Here is a 21561-nt window from a genome sequence, read left to right as displayed (position 1 = left end):
AGCAGGCACTGGAAGGTAAAGAGGCAACAGTCACAAGCTGCAGGAAGGGAAATTACAATTCTAACTGGGAGAATAGTGCGCTGGAACAGGTTGCCCAAGAGGCTGTGGGGCCTCCATCCCTAGAGGTATGCAAAACTCAGCTGGACAAGGCCTTAAGGGACACAGTCTTATTTTAAAGTTGTCCCTGCTTTGAAGTCCTCCTTAAGTCCCTAATGTGCTTAGGTTGGTATATTCTGTGATGACAAAACCTTAACATAATATTACAAAATGGATTATTTGGTGCTCTTGCTGCAATAGCATTTGAAAAAAATACATAATTTGGTCTATCTTGGAACATTTTATTAAAAACATGATTTTATTATGCAGTGGCTTAAATATAAGTGTTCTGGAGCAAACTTCCCTGTTTTGAACGATGTAAGTCCTGAGTTGCCAGGGACGAAGACATCACCTTCGGATGGTACGCATTGGTACATTCCGTACTTGCTAGTTTCCCAGTGGTGTTCCACTTGATCTGGGTTTTGTGGTGTTTTGTTTTGGTTTTGTGGTGGTGGTTTTTTTGTTTGTTTGCGGGGTTTGTTTTTTCCGAAGGAAGTTTGGTTTATGGACACTTCTGAAAATCTTGATGCCTCTTTTAAGTACTTGAATACCTTTTATGATTTAGGCCTTGGGCTCCTAAAAGCGTGCACTTGATACTTTTATCTTAGATTGGATATTGTCTGCCTTTTGAGTCATGGTAATGTGATTCAGTGCTTGCACATCCAAATTGATGGTTCATGCCCAGCTGCGTAGATTTCCTCCCCGCCCCCATCCCGCAGTTGCTTTTATCACAGAGTATAAGATTTCTTTTGTGGTCACAGGCTGGTAGTTTTGAAAGCCAACATAGTCAGAGTTTTCCATTTGGAAACCATCTTTTAGTGTTTTCATTTGATTTTCTTATCTTAATGTATCTTGGTTTGTTAGCCTTTTCTTTTGAATGTCAGCAAGTTAAAAGCATTATTCATTCATGCCTAGCAAATACAGTAGAAAGTAAGTTATTCCACTTCTGTTTGAGCCCATTCATTCTTTGTTTAACAAGGATACACTGAAACAATTTCTAAGGGAAAAAAATATTCTGGAATGTCAAGTAGCAAACATTCATCTGGCACCTTGTTCTCTTGTAAACAGAAATAATGAGAGATTTAAACATGGGTGTGGTCTTGTTTGAACAGAGCACTCACATTAATTCAAGCATGCTTTTCTTCCTGAAACTGCTTGTCTGGATTTGTTTTAGGGATGACATTTTTTCCACTGTTTTTTATTCAACAGTCATCCTGAGTTCTAGCCATTTGAGCTGCAACCATTTTAGGACTGGTTTTTAGTAACTGAGCCTGAGTTTTTAACAGCCCCAGCCCCTAGGTGTCATTCATTCAAGCAGTGTTGTGTGTCCCCCCTTCTCTGGAGCTCAGATGGGGAAAATCAGTGCAAACTTGGAATGCTGTGTGTTTTAATACAGAGAAGTGCAGTTTGTAGTTTGGGGCTGGATTTGAGGTTATGGGCTCACTTCACAATGAAGCTCCCAACCTGGAGCGGAAAAGTGCAGTTTACCGACGCCAGTGGAATTTCATACTGTTTAACTTGAAAACATTTGCATGATGTTTCTTATTCTAGGCATATGCTTGTGTTGTGATCAGTGCTGGATGTCTATATCAGTTTTCAAAGCCCTTATGAAATGAAAATATGCATTAGAAATGATGCGATGTATGAAAGCTAATTCCAATCAGAGTGGAAACACTGTGGGTGTGAACGGAGATTAGATGTGGAGCATTCATATCACAGATGCACTAAAGCCCAAACTAAGGGAAACTGGAAGATCTACTTTAAGAATAAAGTATTTTGTACCTAAATCACATGAAATTTTGAAACTCAATATCTTCTATATCTTTTAATAATTCATTATGGATTCATAATTTCAGTTTTATTTATTATTTTCTTATTTATATAATATTTATATAATCAGCAATCTGTTGAAGACAAATGTAAGTGTTGGTATGAAGAGGCTCATTAGGTTGAATGACCCAATGATGGTACGGGTTATCCTCAGAGACAGTCTGCTGCGTACCGCTGTATAAGTGATCTGCTGATAGCCCTGAGTGAAATACTTTTTCAGCCTCCTGCGCAATTAAGGAGCTGGGGAAAATATTGAATGTACAATGCTACTACAGAATATTTTGCATGTGCCTTGTGATATTTCACAAGAAGTTAGATTGTAAGTACCCCGCAGTAGTACTGCTGAGTGGAATGCAGCTTCTCTGTGAAGTTTCACACTACCCTGAGGTATTAAACGAGATACATTCACAGGTCCAGGAGCCTCGTATAGATGCTTGGGGTTACACTGGCTGGGGGAAGGGTTTCAGAATCCCTTCCTCGTTGCTTCTGTTACATTGCTCTTTTGGGACCCTTTCTGGGGACTCACATTGCTACGTGGAAGCAGAGAGAGGGGAACCTACACCTCCTGCCACCTCAGTTGCACAAATGCTCCAACTGTTCGGTGTTGTCATTAAGTGCCCTGATCCTGCTTAGCTGCAATTGTGGCACCTACTGCCTCATCCCCTGATCAATGTTGCTCTACTTATCTTCTGATGCCTTTTGAAGTTCATTAGGTGGCAAATCCCACCATTTCTTAACATTCCCTCCCCTATCACATAATTACCTAATAGTTTGAAATATTTATTGAGTGTGAAGCTTAATTACTTCATAGATGAGCGTAACATTCAATACTCCCTTGAGAACATGGCACATGGCTAATTACAATTTTGTAATTAGCCATGGTGTAGTCTTAGAAGAAATCTCTGAAAAGCCTGCTGAGCCCCAGCGGTGCAACAGAAAGAAAGGGGAAAAGTGCAAGCCTTGTGGAAGCAAAATAAGTATTTGAAATTCAGTAGGTTAAAGAGAAAATTTTCCAGAAAATTATGATTGGGCATCCAAAAATAATAGTTGGGCTAAATTTGAAAGGCATGGGAGAAGGGAATGGTGGGGGAGAGAGGAGAAAAACCGGAGGTGTCTATTATTGTTCCAAATGTATTCAATTGGAATACTTTTAACATCCTAAGTCTGAATACGGGAAAAGACTATGTCCCACCAGCAAAGACTCTGCACTATCTACCCTAAAGAGCAAAGATCTGTTTATTTACATGAATGCTTGCTATCCTGCAGATGAAGCTTTCCCAGTAAATCTCAGTTTAGTTTGACTCTTTTGCATTTGGAAGACTGTGGAAAAGATCCTGTAACTTCTGGATTTTGTGGATCAGAGGTTGGAAGTGTTACAAGGACTCTGGACAAAAATGAATTGAACTATTTAAAATTACGCTCTATAAAATAGAGTATACAGTAGTGCTTCAGAGAGACGCTAGCTGAAAGATTCACTATGGATTGAAGAGAAGGCAATGTTATCCTCATCTGTCATTTTCTATGACCATAACATAAAGCAAAAGAGAAACAAACCTGAGGATTTACATGACCTCTAGGAATTCGGACTTCGATTTTTCTAGTCTTCAACTCATCTCCTCCTGCCTTTACCTGTGTTAGTTCATAGGTTCGATATTGACTCATGAAGAAGTATGATATCCTCTGAATTTCCTGCATCAGCAGGTTTTCACATGAGGACTTCCATCCAATTGCTGACACAGAATAAACATGCTTGCAGAGCATGACCTGGTCACAGCTCACTGCAGTGTGGCTGGAGGTTAATTGCAGTTTTCCCTTCCTGTGACTTATTCACTCTAATGCCATGTTCCTAAGTATTAGTTTTGAAGATCTCTGAATTTCATTAGAAGCACAATTATTCTTGGGATAAAGAAATGTCATTGAATTAAATAAATATCGTAACTCAATTTAGAATGATTAGTGGATTTTTAGCGGGCCACAGAAAAATAGAGACAAGCCTCATTAATTTACAGTGGAAAGCATCACTTTCTGAGATAACACTGTGGTGCAAGTATTTGAATGTGCAATTAATTACTTTTGTTCTGAGACACTCAAAAATGAGCACGTATTTGTACCACTCATTTTTAATGATCATGTTTCATAGAGCATGAGGATTTTCCATTATAGTGGTTGCACTGCAGTAGAGAGGTTTAGCTCAGCCCTTGCTTGTTTCTGTATATCTTAATAAGAAATATTTGCATTTTAATTCTTTCATTGTACATTTGTATGTTTTAGGAGAGCTAGGTACATAATTACAGCAAGATGTGTTGTCATTTCTTACGCAGTGCTTTGCCAAATAGGTGACATCCATGGGAGGAATTACAGCAGCAGCATTTGGTTCCCAAGTTGCAGGCCACCTTCGGGCTTCCCAAAGTGGGATCCCAAGGCCATGATCACATATCTCTTATCCCAAATGCCATCAGTGTAGGTAAGAGATAGAATTTCTTGTGACATGACTCTACTTTTCCATACAAAGCCACTGTTGTGACCCATGGACACATCTGGTGGATCCTCAGCTTGAGTCTCACTGGCTTTTTCTGATTTCCCATGCAAGCTGACACAAAATGCTATCCAGAACAAAAGACTGAACACTACTGACTTTACAAGCCTCAGATTAATACAATTTTGTCAAAACAATATGATGCAGTAGTCCTTCCTAGTGTGGCAATTTCACACTTAAATGTATACAAAATGCTCTTGTTTTGATTCTGCGAGCTCCAGTATAGCAGTCTTTTTAGTGAAGAACCATCTTTAAACTGCTCACCTTATCCTTTACCAAGGTTTTCAGGTAGCGTCATGTTAACATCGCTATGCGGCTTCCAAACTGAGCTCACTTAAATACAGTCAGTTCAGAGTGTGGACAGAATGGGACCTTAATCTGGTCCCCTGTACTGTCCTCAGTGTCTGCAACATGCCAGGCTTTGCTGTTGATGCAAAGTGGAGAAGTAGATTGAGTTAAACTGTCTGAATATGGTCAAACTGTCACAAAGGGAATTAAGAATCAGTACTAGCACACTGTAAAACACCCAGATTGCCTATGTAAACAAGGCCAACACTAGTAAAAAAAAAAGGAATGAATGTTACTTTTACCAATAAGTTTGGCCGTTCCTTTAATGGCCCAGTGATGCACTATTAACATAGCTGGATATTTTAAGCTGATCCAATTGTAAAATAAATAAATCAATCAATAAATAAATCGTGTTGTTGGCCTTGTAAAGCATAGCTTTACACACTTCTCTCATACTTCAAGTTGAATATCCTCCCTATTCCCTATGCATAATTTTCAGTTTCCCTTCTCTTGTTTGACTAATTAGACAGGTAAGAATTCAGTTAAGAAAAATTAATATTCAAGTAGCTGGAAAAAAAAAGATAAATCAATCTACAATTCCTTAGTGGTGCATTTGCTCTGTCTTTGCGAAGAGTTGTAGGTCTTAAAGCTATAAGGCTTAGGAAAGTCCAACAATAGTGCAGACGAAATTCAACATCACACATGCAAAGAAAAGTATGAACATAAACTTCCCACACTGGCCTATTCCCATGGTGTTTAGACCCTTCAAATACTTGTAGACATTTAACATATTTTCCCCTAGTCATCATTTGGCTAAGCTTATACATACTTAGGCCTTTTAGTCTTTCCTCATAAATCAAACTCTGCAACCCATTATTACTTTTTGTTACTTTTATCTGAAGCTTTGCCAGTTTGATGACATCTTTCTGGGATCAAGGTTTATTCCAAAATTTGCAGACAGAACTGTAGTCATTGATGCTTCTAGGGTCGGTCCCAAAGCTAGAGCCCATGATGCTTAAGAATGGGATGGTGAAAGTTTCTGAGATGTGTGGAAAACAGTGGGAATAATGCCACACTGGGCACAGACTGGTGTCCTCAGAGAGGATTCAGACCAAAGGGGAAACGTTCCCTTCTCTAGAATTGATTTTTCATGTGGATAATGCATTGATGGAGTAAGAAATTTGCCAATATTGCAGTCTGGTTGTTAGTCCTTGAGATGAGGGACAGTATGTGGAGCAGAATGAAATGCAAAGAAACTGTCTAGTGGAATGGGAGGTGGAAGTAAGCGAGCTCATGCTTTCCCCATCTCAATCTCTGCTATTGGATCACTGGGCTGGAAACTTGCAACTGGTTTTAGACCAGGCGGCACCAGCTCAGAACTTCTGTGAGGAACAAAAAATGGTGCTGGTGTAAAACAAAACTTCAGTGTAAGTAGGAAATGCAAGCATGCAAGGAATGAAGGTGATGTCATCTGCGTACAAGTAGAGGAGCAGAGCGCAGATCTGATTCATACTGGCTTGGATAGATGCGTGCAGACTGAAAGCTTGCTAAGCCTGAGAGCAAAGCAAAGTGATAAATGGCAAAGCACGGCCTTGGAGAGGGAAGGGGAAATTACAGAGCTTTTACTGAGATTGGTGGCAAGTTTCATCAGGAGGTGAAGTGTAGTGAGTGTTCCACACCGTGCAGAAAAGGCCTGAGGGCTGATGTGGGAGTTAACTGACCCTTCTTGCACTGACCTTCAGTATTGAAACAGATCTGATGAGACCACAGCAATTCCTAGGAAAAAATGGTGTAACTTACATCAAGAAAAAAAAATTGTGAAAACATTCTTTTGAAAGTCTTACATTTCCTATGGATTTGGATGATTGTCAAAGTGGGTTTACCTGCAGAGTATAGGCTTTCTGATTTTCTTTTTGAGTATGAACCACAGTTTGTCACTGCTTTCTCCTGAGTGAGGAAACATCTCAGGTCTTTTATCCACAACCTAGCAAGATAAAACAAAATATAATACACTTTGCTCATCCGGACTTCTTTTTCAATCCCACAACTTACAGACAGTTCCTTGCTGTAAGAAATTGCTGAAGTTAAGTTTGCTCACATTTGTCGACTGGGTTACCAGGAAAATACGGGGGGAAAAAAGTCAATGCAGACAGAAGTTACTTTTTTCTTTGCAAACTCAGTAGAATTAAATTCTGTCAGTGAGAGATTGTTTCTAAAATACATTGTCAGATATTGCTCATTTCCATGCGAAACAGGATCTCCTTTGCCGAATATCCATGGCATGTTTGTTCCGTGCTATGCATAATGCTTATGGTGGGTTGCTGTCATTGGTCAAATGAAAAATGAAGGCTCAGCTCCAAACTCTTAGTCACTGTTGTTCTAAATATGTGGAATCTCAAGGGAAAAAAAAAATTAAGGCTGTCCTTTTTTAAGAAACCACAAGGGCCCATAATGACCATTCAAGGTAATGAAATGTAGTGATTTCTTGTAAACAATATCATTAATTTTCCTCAAGTAATTTACAAAGATAAACACATTATTAATAAGTAGAAAGTAAAATTTTGCTTTCAGATGTGTCAAAAAACCAGCTTTGTAAGGTAGGGTCAATAGGGCTGTGTCCCTCCTGGTCAGGTAAACCATCATGGGATTACCAGGGCACATTAGCATGCTCCCAGCCACAATTTTGGCTAATAGCAGCAAGTGCTTTTCCAGATGATGCTGGGACCTGATTCAAGTGATAGACAACCTCAGCTTATTTCAATAAAAACATGGTCTGAAGGACCCAGTGGCTCCCCTGCCTCTGGGGAGTGCTGCGCTCCCCTCTACCTTCAGCTTCTCGCACTCAGCACTTGCAGGCAGCATTATTCACATCCGTGAGGAGTGTAACTCCTTTAAAATTACCCTCCTGGCTGGTTTGCAGGCACGTGTCTTGAGAGTTAGATGGCAGTTTTGAGCCTCCTCCAAGTGACAAGGACTTTAAGCCCAGGTTTCTCATGCGCTGGAAAGTCCTGCAACCAGGATGCAGTGAGGTGGAAGAGCTGATATCCTTCCCTTGAAATAACGCACTGGTCTAATGTGTGGTGAGCCTGGTTCTGCTGTGTGAGGCATGTCCAAGCATTTCTTGTGCTTAGCTTTGGGATACCTCTTTTCTGGATGCAAGTGATGCTTCAGCAAGCCCTGAGGTAGCTGCACCTGGGGAACTCCAAGTCAAAAGCTCAGTTGGGGAGGAGAGGGTTAGATTGCAGGTTTGGTCCCAGGTTTCAAGGAAACCTTTGTGGAAAAGGGGAGTCCAGATTTTAAAACTGCAGTTTGTAATTCTCATTGCACTGGATCTGTGTATTTCAGGCAGTGTATGCTTAACACATGGGAAACAGAGAACCATAACTGATACTGCTGAAATGCTTGAACAAGAGTTAGTCCACAATTATCAGTAGGATTCCATATGATATTCATTTCTAATTCACACATTTATATTTTCTGCCTGCTCTGTGTGTATACTAATAATTGTTAGGCAATTGGTATCCTACCTCCTTCCAATTCTTTATGTTGATATTCCTCCCTTTTTCTCTGGCCCTCTTTTTTTTTTTTTTTTTTAATGTTGAATCATGAAAACATGAAACAGAAGCATAGTTCTTGGCAGTTAAAAAAGCCCAACTTTATCCAGTCTGGATTTCTGAGATGAGTCTATCCCCGTGGATAAGCACATTTTGGATTTAATAATTTAGCAGTGTGCTCTCTCCTTTGTTACAAGGTTGCTATTAGTGTAGCAGTGTGGTGTCCACTGGTCTCATTAAAGATCAAGGCAAAACAAATCCAGCTCTGAAATTACATTGTTATCAATTTCTTTAAAGTCCTGGAATAGCTTAAATTTGTCTTGGTGTGCTCTGTCATTATGCACCATGTAGAAGCACATATTTTCCCAAAGACCATAGCTTCTGCTCAGCTGGAACTGTAATGAAAAGATTTTTTTTCTCAAAAATCTCTACTGCCATCAAAAATTTCATTTTCCAGTTACTCTAAGCTCATTTGGTTTTGATGCAGCCTTTTCCAGAAGCAATTTGGGCATTTAGATGCTAATCCTAATACTTTATTTTGCAGTGTGTTTTAAAAGTTAGGAAGGGCAGAAATATTCCTGTGTACAGAAGAGCTTAATGATACCTTTTGTATTTTCGTTTTCAAGAGGCATTTGTCCCCTGAAGAGTTCCAGGAAGTCTTCAAAATGAGCATTGAGGAATTTGATCGTCTGGCACTTTGGAAGCGGAATGACCTGAAGAAAAAGGCCCTGCTTTTCTAGCCCCTCCCGGATAAATTATGTGCTTAATCAAAACAAAAATAGTCTTGCCAGAACTATCACATGCACTTGCTGTTGAACCATTGTCCAGCTTCATTGTGTTTAGTATGTGTCGGGGGAAACAGGACAGATTAGATGGCAATGCATTGGAATACAGAGAATTTGCTAATCTTGCATGACCAGCTGGTTTTGTCAGTAACTCCTGGTCCTACCCAGTTTACAACATGCAAAAAAATCTAGCTTTAAATTTATTGTTGCTTGCAGTTATTGCTTGATGCAAATGGAAATTATGAAAGGAAGAGAAAAAGTGTAGCTGTGACAAAGGAAATGCATCCAACATTTTGTCCCATTAAGTTTTACAACACAATTTTTACAAGATCAAGTAAGTAATGAATATAAAATTCTGAAATGATGGATCACATGCTATCAAAAATATGGTAAAAACCAAAGAAAAGCATGTCCACAAGCAATTGTTGCAATCGTTTATGTGTGGTACTTTTTACAAATGAAAGCAAAAATATGGAAGCACCTTAATTCTACTTCTTATACTTTAGACACAGCCTACTTTCTAAAAGGTCATGTTTGTCTAGAAGTTAACTATCTATCCTTAATTACAACACAAGAGTTTTTATTTTATTAAGAATATATTGTGACATAAAGCTGTTATAATGACTAAAATGTACACAGACCTACTTCAAAATTTAGTCCCATTCATCAGGAAAACTGAAGCCTTATACAAAACTGGTTTAAGAGTGTATTGTGCCAGTTAACTATGTTTTCCTACTAGTTTGGGGTGTTTGCAGAACTTTTTTTTTTTACATTTCATGCTGATAAAAATACCATGTAATCTTAATTATATGTAGATAGATATATCTATAAAATAATTCTTTTCATTAATACATGTCCTAAGTAAAGGCATCCTTACTTTCTCCACTTTCTGGCTTTACACAGTAAGCCATGAGAACTGTGATAGCAATTGGTAGGTGTGGAAATGGAACAGTTCAGCATAAAATGTAACAAAAAAAGCTTGGTGTGCTCTATCAATAATACATGCAATTATAATCAAATATATAAAACCCTCATGCATTACTATTTGCATGTTTCTATACAGATCAATTAAAAAAAATAACCCTATGTGATACTGGTGCAGTACCTTGAAACTATCTTAAATAACAAGCAAAGCTAAAAAAATCTAAGCATTTGATATGAGCGTTAGACTGTACTATCTCTTCCAGCTGAAAGACTGTATTAAATTTAATAATTTCATATGGTCAGAAGTGTGGTTGCTGACAAAGAATGTTTTAAAGTGAGTTACTAGTTTTGTGTGATACTAAAAGAGCATTTCAAAAAGTACATTTTTTCAGCCATGTGTCAGTATTCTGCATTTTTACTGCCTTGAATGTTTGTACTCACTTCCTACTTCACCATGTCTTTTTGCATTTCCTTAAAGTAAATGGTTATATATGCACTACAACACACTGTTTCAACTGACTCGGCATTGGAAAAATCATAGCATTGAACATGCCTTCTTCCAACTAACTTTCAAAGTCCATGCCGTTGGAAATAAATATTTTCTCATGACCTAAATGTTTTGTCTGATGATACAAATGTTTAAAAAAATCATTAAAAGACAGACATAACTGAAGGACTTTGCTAATGTGTGTATAATTTCTAGATTGCACTGCTGCTCTGGACAGGGTCTCCCATTGGTCTCTCCAATGTAAATAATATGTAATTCGCATTAGATTCGCTCAGTGAGGAGAGCATTGTGTACCTCTGAATGTCAAGTAACTGCAAGGTTGATCATGATTTAAACAATCCATCTAGCAACTGGCACATCTCACCAAGCAAAAGCTGCTTCACTGGTGATGTTCAGTGTACAGAACCATTAGCCAGTCCTAACTGAAAGCTCCTGATGGCCTGTAGACCACATCCATAATGCTCTTCAACCTCAGAATAGCTTATTATGTTTTGCCTACATGTGAAAACTGGCAGTGTACTGAAATGGGCCAGTCCACAATGTGATCAGCAAGGTCCATTGGTACTATGAAAATCTAAATTCAGGAGAACAATTTGTTGGAGAATGATGACGAGTAAGTTTGATGTTGATGAAGACCACTCTTCTCATCTGCATCTGCCTGGGACATCAGGTTGATGACAGGCGTCTTCTCCATGAGTAAAAAAGTCAAAGAAATCCATATACTGGTGCAGATCAGATCAATGTGGATCTTCACAAATAATTTGAAAATTAATTAACCACAGCAGCTATTGTACCAGTGAAGGATTCAACCTATGCTGCAAGGAAAATCTGCATTACTAAGCGGTACATGTGAACAACAGCTCCATGCTGCTGTACTGTATAGCACAGATGTGTAGCTGATGACAAGTGAGGACAGTGAGAGCACATGGGCTCTGTTTGACCCTTTTATGCTGTTTTGAGCCAGTTAGTCTGTTGTGATGTCAATAGCTTCAAAAGCATCTCCCAAAGGTCCTTGTCCTACCTGAGCTAAATCAGATTCACCTCTTTCTTTACATACCCCCATGTAAATGTTTTAGCTCATGAGCATCAGTTCTTGCCTCAATGCAAACTGTACATAGGTGTGGTACTCCATCATCTATCTATATTTGCTTACAAGTCAGTTTGTCATTCTGTGCTCTCTTTGATGGACAATGAAGAGAAAAAAAGCACTTCAATCACATCCTAATGTTCAAAACTAGTTATGAGAATTGGACCTATCATATTTCAGTCTACTGAATATCAAGAAAGCCAGTCCAACTGCAGAAGAATACATTGCAAGCTATCTTATCTTAGATTAAATTAGTCCTATGCCTACAGTCTATAAGTGAAAATAGTAAGACAGATTTTTACCAAGTTGTTGGAATACCAGTCTTAAAACGGTTGGCAGTTCCTAGACTGTGTTACCAAATCACTTGCAAGCCATCAGCATGGTACTTTGAATTGCACAGATCTCACAAAACACCTTAACACAGTAATTCTTTGTGTTCGTTATAGTATTGACCAAACAGGCACCTATTCGATGCCAAACATGCTAAAATGTTTTAGAAGACAGTCAGTTTGTCAACTGATGTTCTTACTACCAGCCAAAACCAAAAAGGAATTTTGGCTTCCATACACAAAACCTTTGCTGACATTAGATGAATAAGTGCTCTTGTGTATCCTTCTTATTTTGTTTTCCTGGAAGTTTGAAATGGTCTGTAGATGTCTGTTCTGTGCAAAGGTGACATAACTCAATGAACTGCTGTTTTTCAGATGATACATGTTGGTGTATTGCTCTATATTTAAAGTGTCTGCTGTCACATGGTGTAGTGACCTATTTAGTTATGCTTTCTAGCCTAAATTCTCTTTTACAGTATGATATTGTATGCTGCATTTGGCACCAGCCAAATACACCAGTGTAAAAGGACCATGAAGTGAGTAGTGTTGTAATTCACTGCTGAGTTTTTTGTACATCACCTAAACTCTGTAAACCAGAACGTGGCATACTAGAGAATACAGCATTTCTGTTTCTAAAATTTATCATATTTTCCTCATTTAAAAATGGCAAATTGGAATTTTAGTCATATAGTCGTCTTTCAGGAACTTAGAGTGTCTTATTAAATGTGAACAGACTAACACATGCATAATCAATGTTCTGGTTTATTTCTAGAGTTCCATATGCTGATCTTAAATAGCATTATGAAATGGAAAATGCATTTCAGAGTAATGAGATAAATCTTTGCCAGAATATTCCATCTGATAGTGTGGTCCAGCATTGGCAGTAAGAAACTAAGTCTCAACAAATCATCGACTGATTTTTAGATAATGCTTTTTAGAGTTATTAAGATACCGTTCCATAGCCTTGTTTTCAAGGAAATGCTGCTTTTCAGTGTTTTGGTAAGTATGGATATGGCCATGCAGCTCGAAAGAATCAATATAGATCTTGAAGGACCCTATTTTGGTATGTATACAAGAAGCAAGGGAATTCTCTCAGAGATTTCATTTTCGTACTTGGATCTGAGTTGTATGTCTCAGCTGTTCATGACAGCCCTGATGTATGACCTAATTCTCACCTCGTGTATTTTAAAGAAGGCATGTCTCAAACACAGCAATGAAAGAGCCAAATTATTTCATCATCATAGTCTTTGAGACAAAGGAACGCATGGATTTTTGTGGTTGCTGAGGAATATCTGACCAACAATTCCAGATAGGAAACCAGGCGTGCCAGATCACCATTATAGCTGTCTGAGAAGACTGGACATTTTTGTCTGACCTTCTTCTATTTCCTTTCCTTCTGGTTCAGGGGAGAAATCTGAAAACTGGAATTGCAGAAACAAGAAAATACACAGTCGTGAGAAGGTACCTGGCATCTAATGACCCTCTGAGATGAGGCTAGTTTTACATGAACAAAAAAAAAATAATAATGTGTGACTTTGAAACATTGGATCTCAGTAGTTTATTTCTCTGCTAATGAAGCACACACAGCAAACTGAAGTTTGTTGGGTTATTGCAGCTGGTTGTTATTCCCTCCTCACAACCATCATCTCTCTGAGAAGTAAGTAGTTCTGTGTTTTTCTAAGTGCTCTTACTTTCATGATTTAGCACATTTTCATCCTGCCACTAAGTGTTTGACATTCTGACTACTATGCACACAGGTACGTGTAAGTAGGTAGGTTCCATATTTTTTAAAATGGTTGAACAAATCTATGCAGCACTCAAGCAGTTTGGAGCAGCCAGTTGTCCTTCTGTGCCAGACTACCCAACGGCAGCAGCTCCAGAGTGATCGGTAGGAAACCAAAACCGGACAAAAGCAATGTGTCCCATGTATCTGAATGTGTAATGATTCCAGCTTTTAGGAAGAGGTTTACTGTCTCAGCTGTGATATATTTACCATTTGTTAGGACAAGTCTGGATATCCTTGATTTTTCTTTCTGAATATTGTTACATATCTGGCCCAAATGATTTGCTGTTGACCTGTTTTCTCCACTTGCTATGATATGCTCCTTCGTTACATTCTCTAACTCATGTCTCCACTAAAAATTGCTATGTTTTCAATTTCTTTTGAAATTCAAAAATGTCCTTGCCCTTGATAATTCTTCTGCAAGCTGCTCTCAGCCCATTGTACCTTGTATTCAGGAGGTGGTCTGACAGAATAAAGGCATTACTGGTTTTGCTTTAGCTTCACCACGTTATGTTAAACATTGTAACATCTCTTTTTTTCACAGAGGAAGAAGAGGAGTAAGAACGACCTATTTTACTACAAATATACATTATGCTGAAACCCTGCTTGAGCTAGTCTCGCTACTGCAAGTTGTTGGGTTTTTTCCCCTCAAGTGGACGTGCTTCTGAACTCTGACATAAGAGTCGTTATAATTTTTTACACTACTACCTGTAAATTTTTTCCATTAACTGGTCATTAAATAGGTACCATGACTGATAGCAAATTAAACAACTGAGATTGTTAATGGTCTGTCTGAATTTCCTTACAGTTCACTGACCTGGAATAATTCAGTTGGGAAACTGGTTTAATACTCTTCATGTCACTTGACAATTTTGCTAGTCAGATTTGAAAAAAAAATTCTTTCAAGTTAAGGATGTGCAGTACAGACACGTTGGGCTTCCCAGTTTTTGCCAATTTTATACTAGGCATTTTTCATCTCCCAGCTAGTTTTTGATGGGTGGAAGTGCCTGCAGGACTTTAGGAATCACTGTGTGAGTATCAAATAGTTCAAATTGCGTTTTTTTCCTTAATCCTTTTCTTGCTTACTAAAAAATGATGAAATATCTGCTGGAAGAAATTTAGTAAGAAATAAAGAGGCCTAATACTTACAAAATAAACCGTACAAAGATACTCTACATCACCAGCCTTGATTTCCAGAAGTTAAGCATTAGAGTAGCAGGAGCTCAACCATAAATAAGGTCATTTTCTTTCAAAATCTTTCCAGTTCATTGGCTTAAATGGAAAAATTGGAAGGGGGTTTCGGAGCAGAAAAAGTATGGCTTTATTACTTTTAAAAGTGTCATTTAAAGTAAACCTGGCCAATCTTTCTTGAAGGAATAAGAAAATTATTCTCATAAAAAAAGAAGAGGCATATCACAGTGAGTCAACTAAAGAGTAAATAAGGTGTAAACAAGGAGTAACTTAAATTAGCTTTTCCAGTTCTTACAAAAATGTTTGTCTGTAGGAAAAAAGCGCGAAGTAGTGGTATCATAAAATGACACAGTGGGTTTACCTGAACAGTTGAGATTTTAAACAGAATTTTACAGGCATTATTTTGACAGTTGGTAAGTTTAAGAACTGGCTGTTCCCTGATCTTGATGATAAAGGAGGAGGAAGGTGTAGAGTTTCATAGCTTGGACAAAGCAGGCGAAAAGAGACAGGGAAGGACTAAGATTCCATTTTTGGCCCAATCTTGCTTGAATTCAGAGAGCAGAAACAAGGAGGCAAGATTTACAGGAAATCTTCTCCCGGTGTGTCCAACCTTAATATAAAGATAACGAGACTAGGATTTTTTTTTTTTTAAGTTTAATATGCAACTAATAAAAGGATGTTAGCATAGCAGTTTGAAAATGTCAAGCACTAAATGCTAAGCCCACTGAAATCACTGGCAAGCTTACTTGCACAACACCGCAAAGGTCAGGTTATATAGAATTTCTTCTAAAACTGAAATCAGAAGGAGTGATTGTTTGCTGATGTGTAGCTCAAAAAAGAAGAATATGAATGGGAAGTAACCATTTTTAGGTACATATTAAAATTCTATAGAGTATTTATTATCCTTTGTATGTGTTCCCTCCTTCACCCTGATTCAAAATCAATCAATGAAATGAAGAACCTGATTTAAGGTATTTTACATCTCTGTGCAAAGAAGATAGTCACAAATAGTTTTGTTACACAGGAGAAGACCTATTTGTGTAGAGTAAGGAGAGGCCTGTGCATTATATAAAAGCTGCACAATCCCTCTTCTTGAGGTTTCTATAATGCATACTTTTTCAAATTTGCTTTCTGCAGGAAGGTGAATGGCATTTCTATAAAAGTTTTACCCATGAAAGAAGTCTTTTTGGGACACATACACACTCAGCACTGGGACCCAAGAAAAAACAACTTGTTGAAAAGATACTTCAAAAAGATACTCTTCAAACCAAACCAAACCAAAACAGAAAGGTGCTGAGTATTAGAGTATTAATAACAATAGATTCTGCTGTAACAGCATCACAGTATAAGAAGGGGAAAAAAACCACAAACAAAAACCCAAACCCCAACACTTTTATCAAGAGCTTTCTGCTGTGCGTAAAAGACATTTATTCCTAGTTTGTAAATGCCTCAAGCATCTGAGACAGCTGTAGAAACACTGAAGTTTTCCTTACAGAAAAATCAGTTTCAAAGTAACAGAATATTTTTTTTTCTAAAAAGACACAACTTGCCTTATGTTTTTGAAATCCTGCCATCATTATGTTTTACTGAAGAGGGTGGCAATTACTATAACGTCACTCCATCTCTTGACAGCCCAGACTGCACAGTACTTGTGCCTGCTCTTCACTGTTCGCTGAGACCATCCGTTCCCCCACACCAACACGATGCAAGGCTCACTCCAGGGAGTCCTCATCTCTCCTGCCCGACACGCCAGTGTCTTCTGCACGGGGCAGCGTCTGGTCTCTACATGAAGTCAACATTTTGCCAATTGTAGGGTTTTTTATGGCTGCTCAAACAATAAAAATCCCTCAATCCCTCACCCCTCCCCAAAGCCCAAACCAAACAAAAACAAGGCAGATTGTTTTGACAATGGTGAGAATGTACAGGTTCTTTCTTATAGCTATGATTTCATTTTAAGATCCTGAAAATAAATAAATAAACAAAAAACAAACCCCACACATATTCTTGTAGAAGCATCTTGAAAGTTCTTACTGAAAAGCATTGACCAGAATTTAGGGGGATACCCATCATCACATCATCCAATAGCTTTTCTTACACTCGTTTTCTCACCCTCGTTTTCTCACCAGGATGTTGCTGAGGTTTTAGGGCATCTTAAACTAGCGACTTGTCTGCTTATGGACTCAGTCCAACGCAGATTGGGAGTGAAATTGAGTGTATCTTTAAAAACTGACGCATACTTTTAAATGCTTAAAGTACTGTTTTCCTGCCTTTTTTCATTATTTAAGTGAGCCAAATCCAAATTGCTTGGAGTTCCTTACAAGACATAAATCACAACAAATGAACAAATGGTTGGAGATTTTTTTTTTGTCAAGCCTGCGTTTCTCAGATTTCATCCAATGTTGATTTTCCAAGGGAAAAAAAATCTTAAAACATGCATAATAACTCTTCTAATGATATCCTAAGGATAATAAATATGGCCTGTCATTGTCATTACGTTTTTCCTTCAAGACACTAGGGATTATCTGATGGTTAAAGTCCCAATCTTGTAAAGAACTATATTTGGATACCTTATTGCTGGGACTACTCAATTATTTTATTTTTCTTTGCTCTGGTTATTTTCTTTTTTTTGTGATAACCAGTGCTAAGATTACAGGAAGATAAGGGCATCCCTATGACTAAGCTTCATTAAGTCATGCTTAAAGCTTGTGAAGACTGCTTTTGTGAAGACTGTTTCTACAGCAATGAAGTTACCCTTGATAGAGAGGAAATGTATTGTGAGTTATTGAGAACAAAGACAGTATTTGGAACATTGCATGGATGGTTGGTCTTAAAGCTAGAAGGCACTTTTTCAAGCCTGGGGGACGTGTGTTTCAAATAGAGAGATTTATACAAATTTGCCTTCTACTACTTTGTGTTAGAAGATGATTAGTTTAAGAAGTTTATTGGGTGCAAAGTATGACGTACAGTTACTGTGAACCACAGATTTCCTATTAATGACGTGACTTCAGTTTCCATGCAATAAACTCCTTAGTAATCAGTTGATTTATTTTGATGAGATTGTGTTTGAGGTGAGTTATATGCTGTTCATTTTAATTCTATAAAATAGAATTTGTATTTAAATAGTGTCATTAAAGACACATGGGAAAGAAATTCACTGAATCATTAAGGTCTATTTTGCAGCTGAAGTAGCTTGTGGAATGCATATGGCCAAACACAGAAATGGGGGAGGGAAATGCCATTTTAAAATGCAGCATTGTGGAAACTAAGAATTCAAGTAAGAAAAAAGTTATTTTGAGCTCTTCAGCTTTAGAAAGAGCTTGTCTGTAAGAGGAGCTGTTTGTGCTGTCTGATGTTTGTCTCTGTGATGGCTGGCCCATTCTTTAGTCCCTATGGAGTTACCACCAGAAGACAAGAAGTCCTTGCCGATCTCTCCAACAGCCTAAGGACAAACCCCTCATTAGCAGTGGATTGGACTAGATGATCTTTCGAGGTCCCTTCCAGTCCCTAACATTCTGTGATTCTGTGTGATTCTGTGTGATCTCATTTTCTCATCTGGCATGAGGCATAAAGTGATTGTTTTCTTGCCGGTCTTGTGACGGCTATTTCCAATCTTTGTTTCTTTGCTGATCAGCTTCCTAACATCTTCAGGACATTTCTGTCAAAGAAATACTCTGCAGTGTTGCTAGGACGGAGCACCCTGCTTACAGGCTGCAGGGGCGCAGGCAGAGGCTATACACTGAAGTGTTACTTAATGTAATGTGTGCATTAAAATCTGTCAAACCAGAGGCAGTGAAGCCACTGAATCCTGCAACTGCTCACCGCAAGCGTCCAAATCAGTGATACTACACGCGGATTACACTGCACATGCCGGAGCAGCCAAGAGCTGTGCTTTTACAGCAAACTTTTGGATTGTTCTCTCTAGCGATCATGTTTTACAGGTCATGATATAAATCAAGTAGCTCTAAGACAGCAATAGCTGAAAGCTGAACTGTGGAGAAGAGGAGCTACGGTTTAATTTTTCAAGGCGAGCTAAGCCCTTTAATTCTGCCAGAAAAATCACTTACTTCTAACTACTCCAAACCCCGTTCCTGCCAGCTCCCAACAGGCGGAATGAAAAAAGGCAGGTAGGAGCAGGCTGCTGCTGTCAGAAGAGCTCATCCAGTATGCACGTGCTTCCCTGCCCATACCCAAAGGCATACAAGGAAGAGAGCCGCTGAAAGTGAGCTTTTAGGCTAAATAATTTGTCCAGACAAGGTTGGGCTCTGAATTCAGCACTCCTAGTTTAGACTACAGAGATCTCATGCATTTACTGCGTGGTCACACAGTGTAAATGCTGAATAAATAGGATTTTCCCCGTTTGAACCTGTTACTTTGGGTATCACCCTATTGGAATGACTGAGGATGATGAAACAGGACAGAAGACCACATGAAACTTGGTCAGATCAAACAAAACTTTATTCACCAAAATTCAAAAAGAGAGGTGTGTATTCCAAGATGTACAACAACATAAGCTACAAGTTTGTATGGAATTATGAACACCCAGCTGGACTAAAGATAAATAAATTTTGTTGCCTTAACTAATGCTCTTCCTTTAGTAATATTCTGCTGTGACCTCGGTTTTCCAGTTTCTTTATGGAGACAGAAGAAAATACGTGAACTTGTCAAAGCTGGAACATGTTTACCCATCTTGTACATCTGCAAGTTTGCACTGGTTCAACCTGAAATTTTATTAAAAACTGAAGCCTGCTTTAAGCTCTTCGATGGCACTGTTAATCACTATAAACTTTAATTAACATAAACTGTATCACCTTGCGCTCTTGATTTAAATCTGGCTTGTATCAAGTTAAACTAAGGTGGTGGAATCCAGTTTTAAATCAATGTTGGGTCTGTGCATGATTTTACACCGTTTAACAAAAGGGTTTAAATTGTGACCTTACATGAATTTCAACATGCTCCCTGTGGTCCAATTCCACACTTTAGGCTACACCCCACAGCTGAATGCCAAAACAACGGTGCACAAATGGGAAGACGATGGACTGTGCTGAAGCTCCAGTTACGAAATCACAATATTTCAGCATTTATCCGGGGAAAAAGCCTCCATCCTCCAAGGATGCTTTATACTCAGGGGCAGGAAGCCCGTGTCTGAACTGCCAGCATCTGCCTCGCAGGGGGGCACTTCGGCTCACCTGCCCCTCCCGGAGGATGCTGCGTCCCCCTGTGCCTCCCTGCCCGGGGGATGCCGCACACACCTGCCCCCTCCAGCCCTATACCCGGGGGTTGCCGCGCCACTCCGACCCCTCCCGGGGGATGCTGCGGAGCCGCACCCCCCCCGCCTTTGTTCCGCTCGCTCCGCCTCGCCCCTGTCCCTCCCCGCGGGGCGGGGGCAGCGCGGCCCGGGGGCGGTGGGACCGGGCGGGCCGGGACCTCCTCCCCGCCGCGGCCCCGCCTCTCCCGGCCCCGGCGCGGCGCGGCGCGGTGCTGGCTGCGCTCCGCGGCCGGAGCTGCGTGGAGCCCGCTTTGTGCCGGCAGCCGCGGCAGGACGGCCGGAAAGGTAGGACGGCTCCCGCGGCCTCCCCCTCCCCGCTCCGGGAAGCATCTCCCTCCTCAGCTCCGCGGGCGGGGAGGGAAAAGAGGAGGAAAAAAAGAGGGAGGGGAAGGGCTGGATTCAGAAAAGGGCTTTTTCTGCCCAGGCTCCGCCGCTGCTCCAGGCAGCCCCGTGGTAGGAAAGCTGTGGGGTTACTGGAAAAAAGCCTAAAAAAAAAAAAAAAAGTAAAAAAAAAAAAAAGTCTCGCTGGCTTTCTTGGCCGGAGAAGCACACGGAAAAAGCTGTGAGGGAGCCCGAGCATCAGGCGGCGGCAGCTCCGGCGGCTGCCGTCCCCCTCGGCTCCCCGCCGGGCCCCGGCATCGCCGCACGGGGCGGCCCCTGCCCGGGCTTGGAAAAAGCAGAAATCCGGCTGAGACCCTGCGGAGTGAAACCCTCTGTTTGCGACCCAGAAACTTGCATCCCCTCCCGGGGAAGGGCACCGGCCTGGCAGCCGGGCTGCTGCTTTGTACAGCTGAGAGTTTCATTATTGTCTGCCTTTTAGGGTGGGAAGAGGTGGTCTCTCTCCAGCATTTACCACTTGAACCCGTTTCATCATAGCGGAGAGATTGCATCATGTTACAGTCCTGGATTCAGTAGGGGCAAAGGCGAAACGAACCATCCTTGCGGACCAGTCCCATTGGCTTCCCTGTCCGACCCCTCCATTTGATTTCCTGTTCGACAGGGAGTTAACACGAACCAGCAGCCTGCGATTGGTAGGCGGCGGTTCAGTTCACAGCGACGTATTTTGATTTCTTCCACTGCGGGTTTTTTTGGAAATTCAATTTTAACTTCGTTGGTTCTATGCGCATTATGTGTCTTGTGTGGGGGGAACAGAGGGAACTTGCCAAAGATTTGGCCGGTAGGAAAATAAAAGGAGGCAAAAGAGCCAGATAAACAGCCAAAAGCAGATGTCACTTTATAAACTACAAGCTCTGGAGTCAGAGGAGGTGAATGGATTCAGGAAGGCATCCCTCGGGAACTGCAGCATCCACCTGCCCAGAAAGGCAGTGTAGCTGAATGAATGCAGGCTTCTGAAAGGCAAGACAAGACAGATGTCAGGAACAGA

General features: G+C 40.1%; 2 protein-coding genes across 4 annotated transcripts in view; both read left to right on the top strand.

Annotated features, from left to right (window-relative positions):
- The window catches only part of ABLIM2 (actin binding LIM protein family member 2), a 144111-nt gene extending 129969 nt beyond the window's left edge, over positions 1 to 14142 (top strand). For both annotated transcript variants that reach the window (XM_065634969.1, XM_065634970.1), the window contains exon 21: positions 8931 to 14142. In XM_065634969.1, the coding sequence (XP_065491041.1) occupies positions 8931 to 9044 (114 nt within the window). In that variant the 3' untranslated portion in view covers positions 9045 to 14142. The remainder of the gene's footprint in view (positions 1 to 8930) is intronic.
- A 6202-nt stretch (positions 14143 to 20344) lies between these two features.
- The window catches only part of AFAP1 (actin filament associated protein 1), a 118664-nt gene continuing 117447 nt past the window's right edge, over positions 20345 to 21561 (top strand). For both annotated transcript variants that reach the window (XM_065634284.1, XM_065634283.1), the window contains exon 1: positions 20345 to 20462. The gene's annotated coding sequence lies outside the window, so the exon portion shown is untranslated. The remainder of the gene's footprint in view (positions 20463 to 21561) is intronic.

The sequence above is a fragment of the Caloenas nicobarica genome, chromosome 4, assembly GCF_036013445.1.
Source record: "Caloenas nicobarica isolate bCalNic1 chromosome 4, bCalNic1.hap1, whole genome shotgun sequence".
Classification (NCBI taxonomy): Eukaryota; Metazoa; Chordata; class Aves; order Columbiformes; family Columbidae; genus Caloenas; species Caloenas nicobarica.
This window is presented reverse-complemented; position numbering and strand designations above follow the sequence as displayed.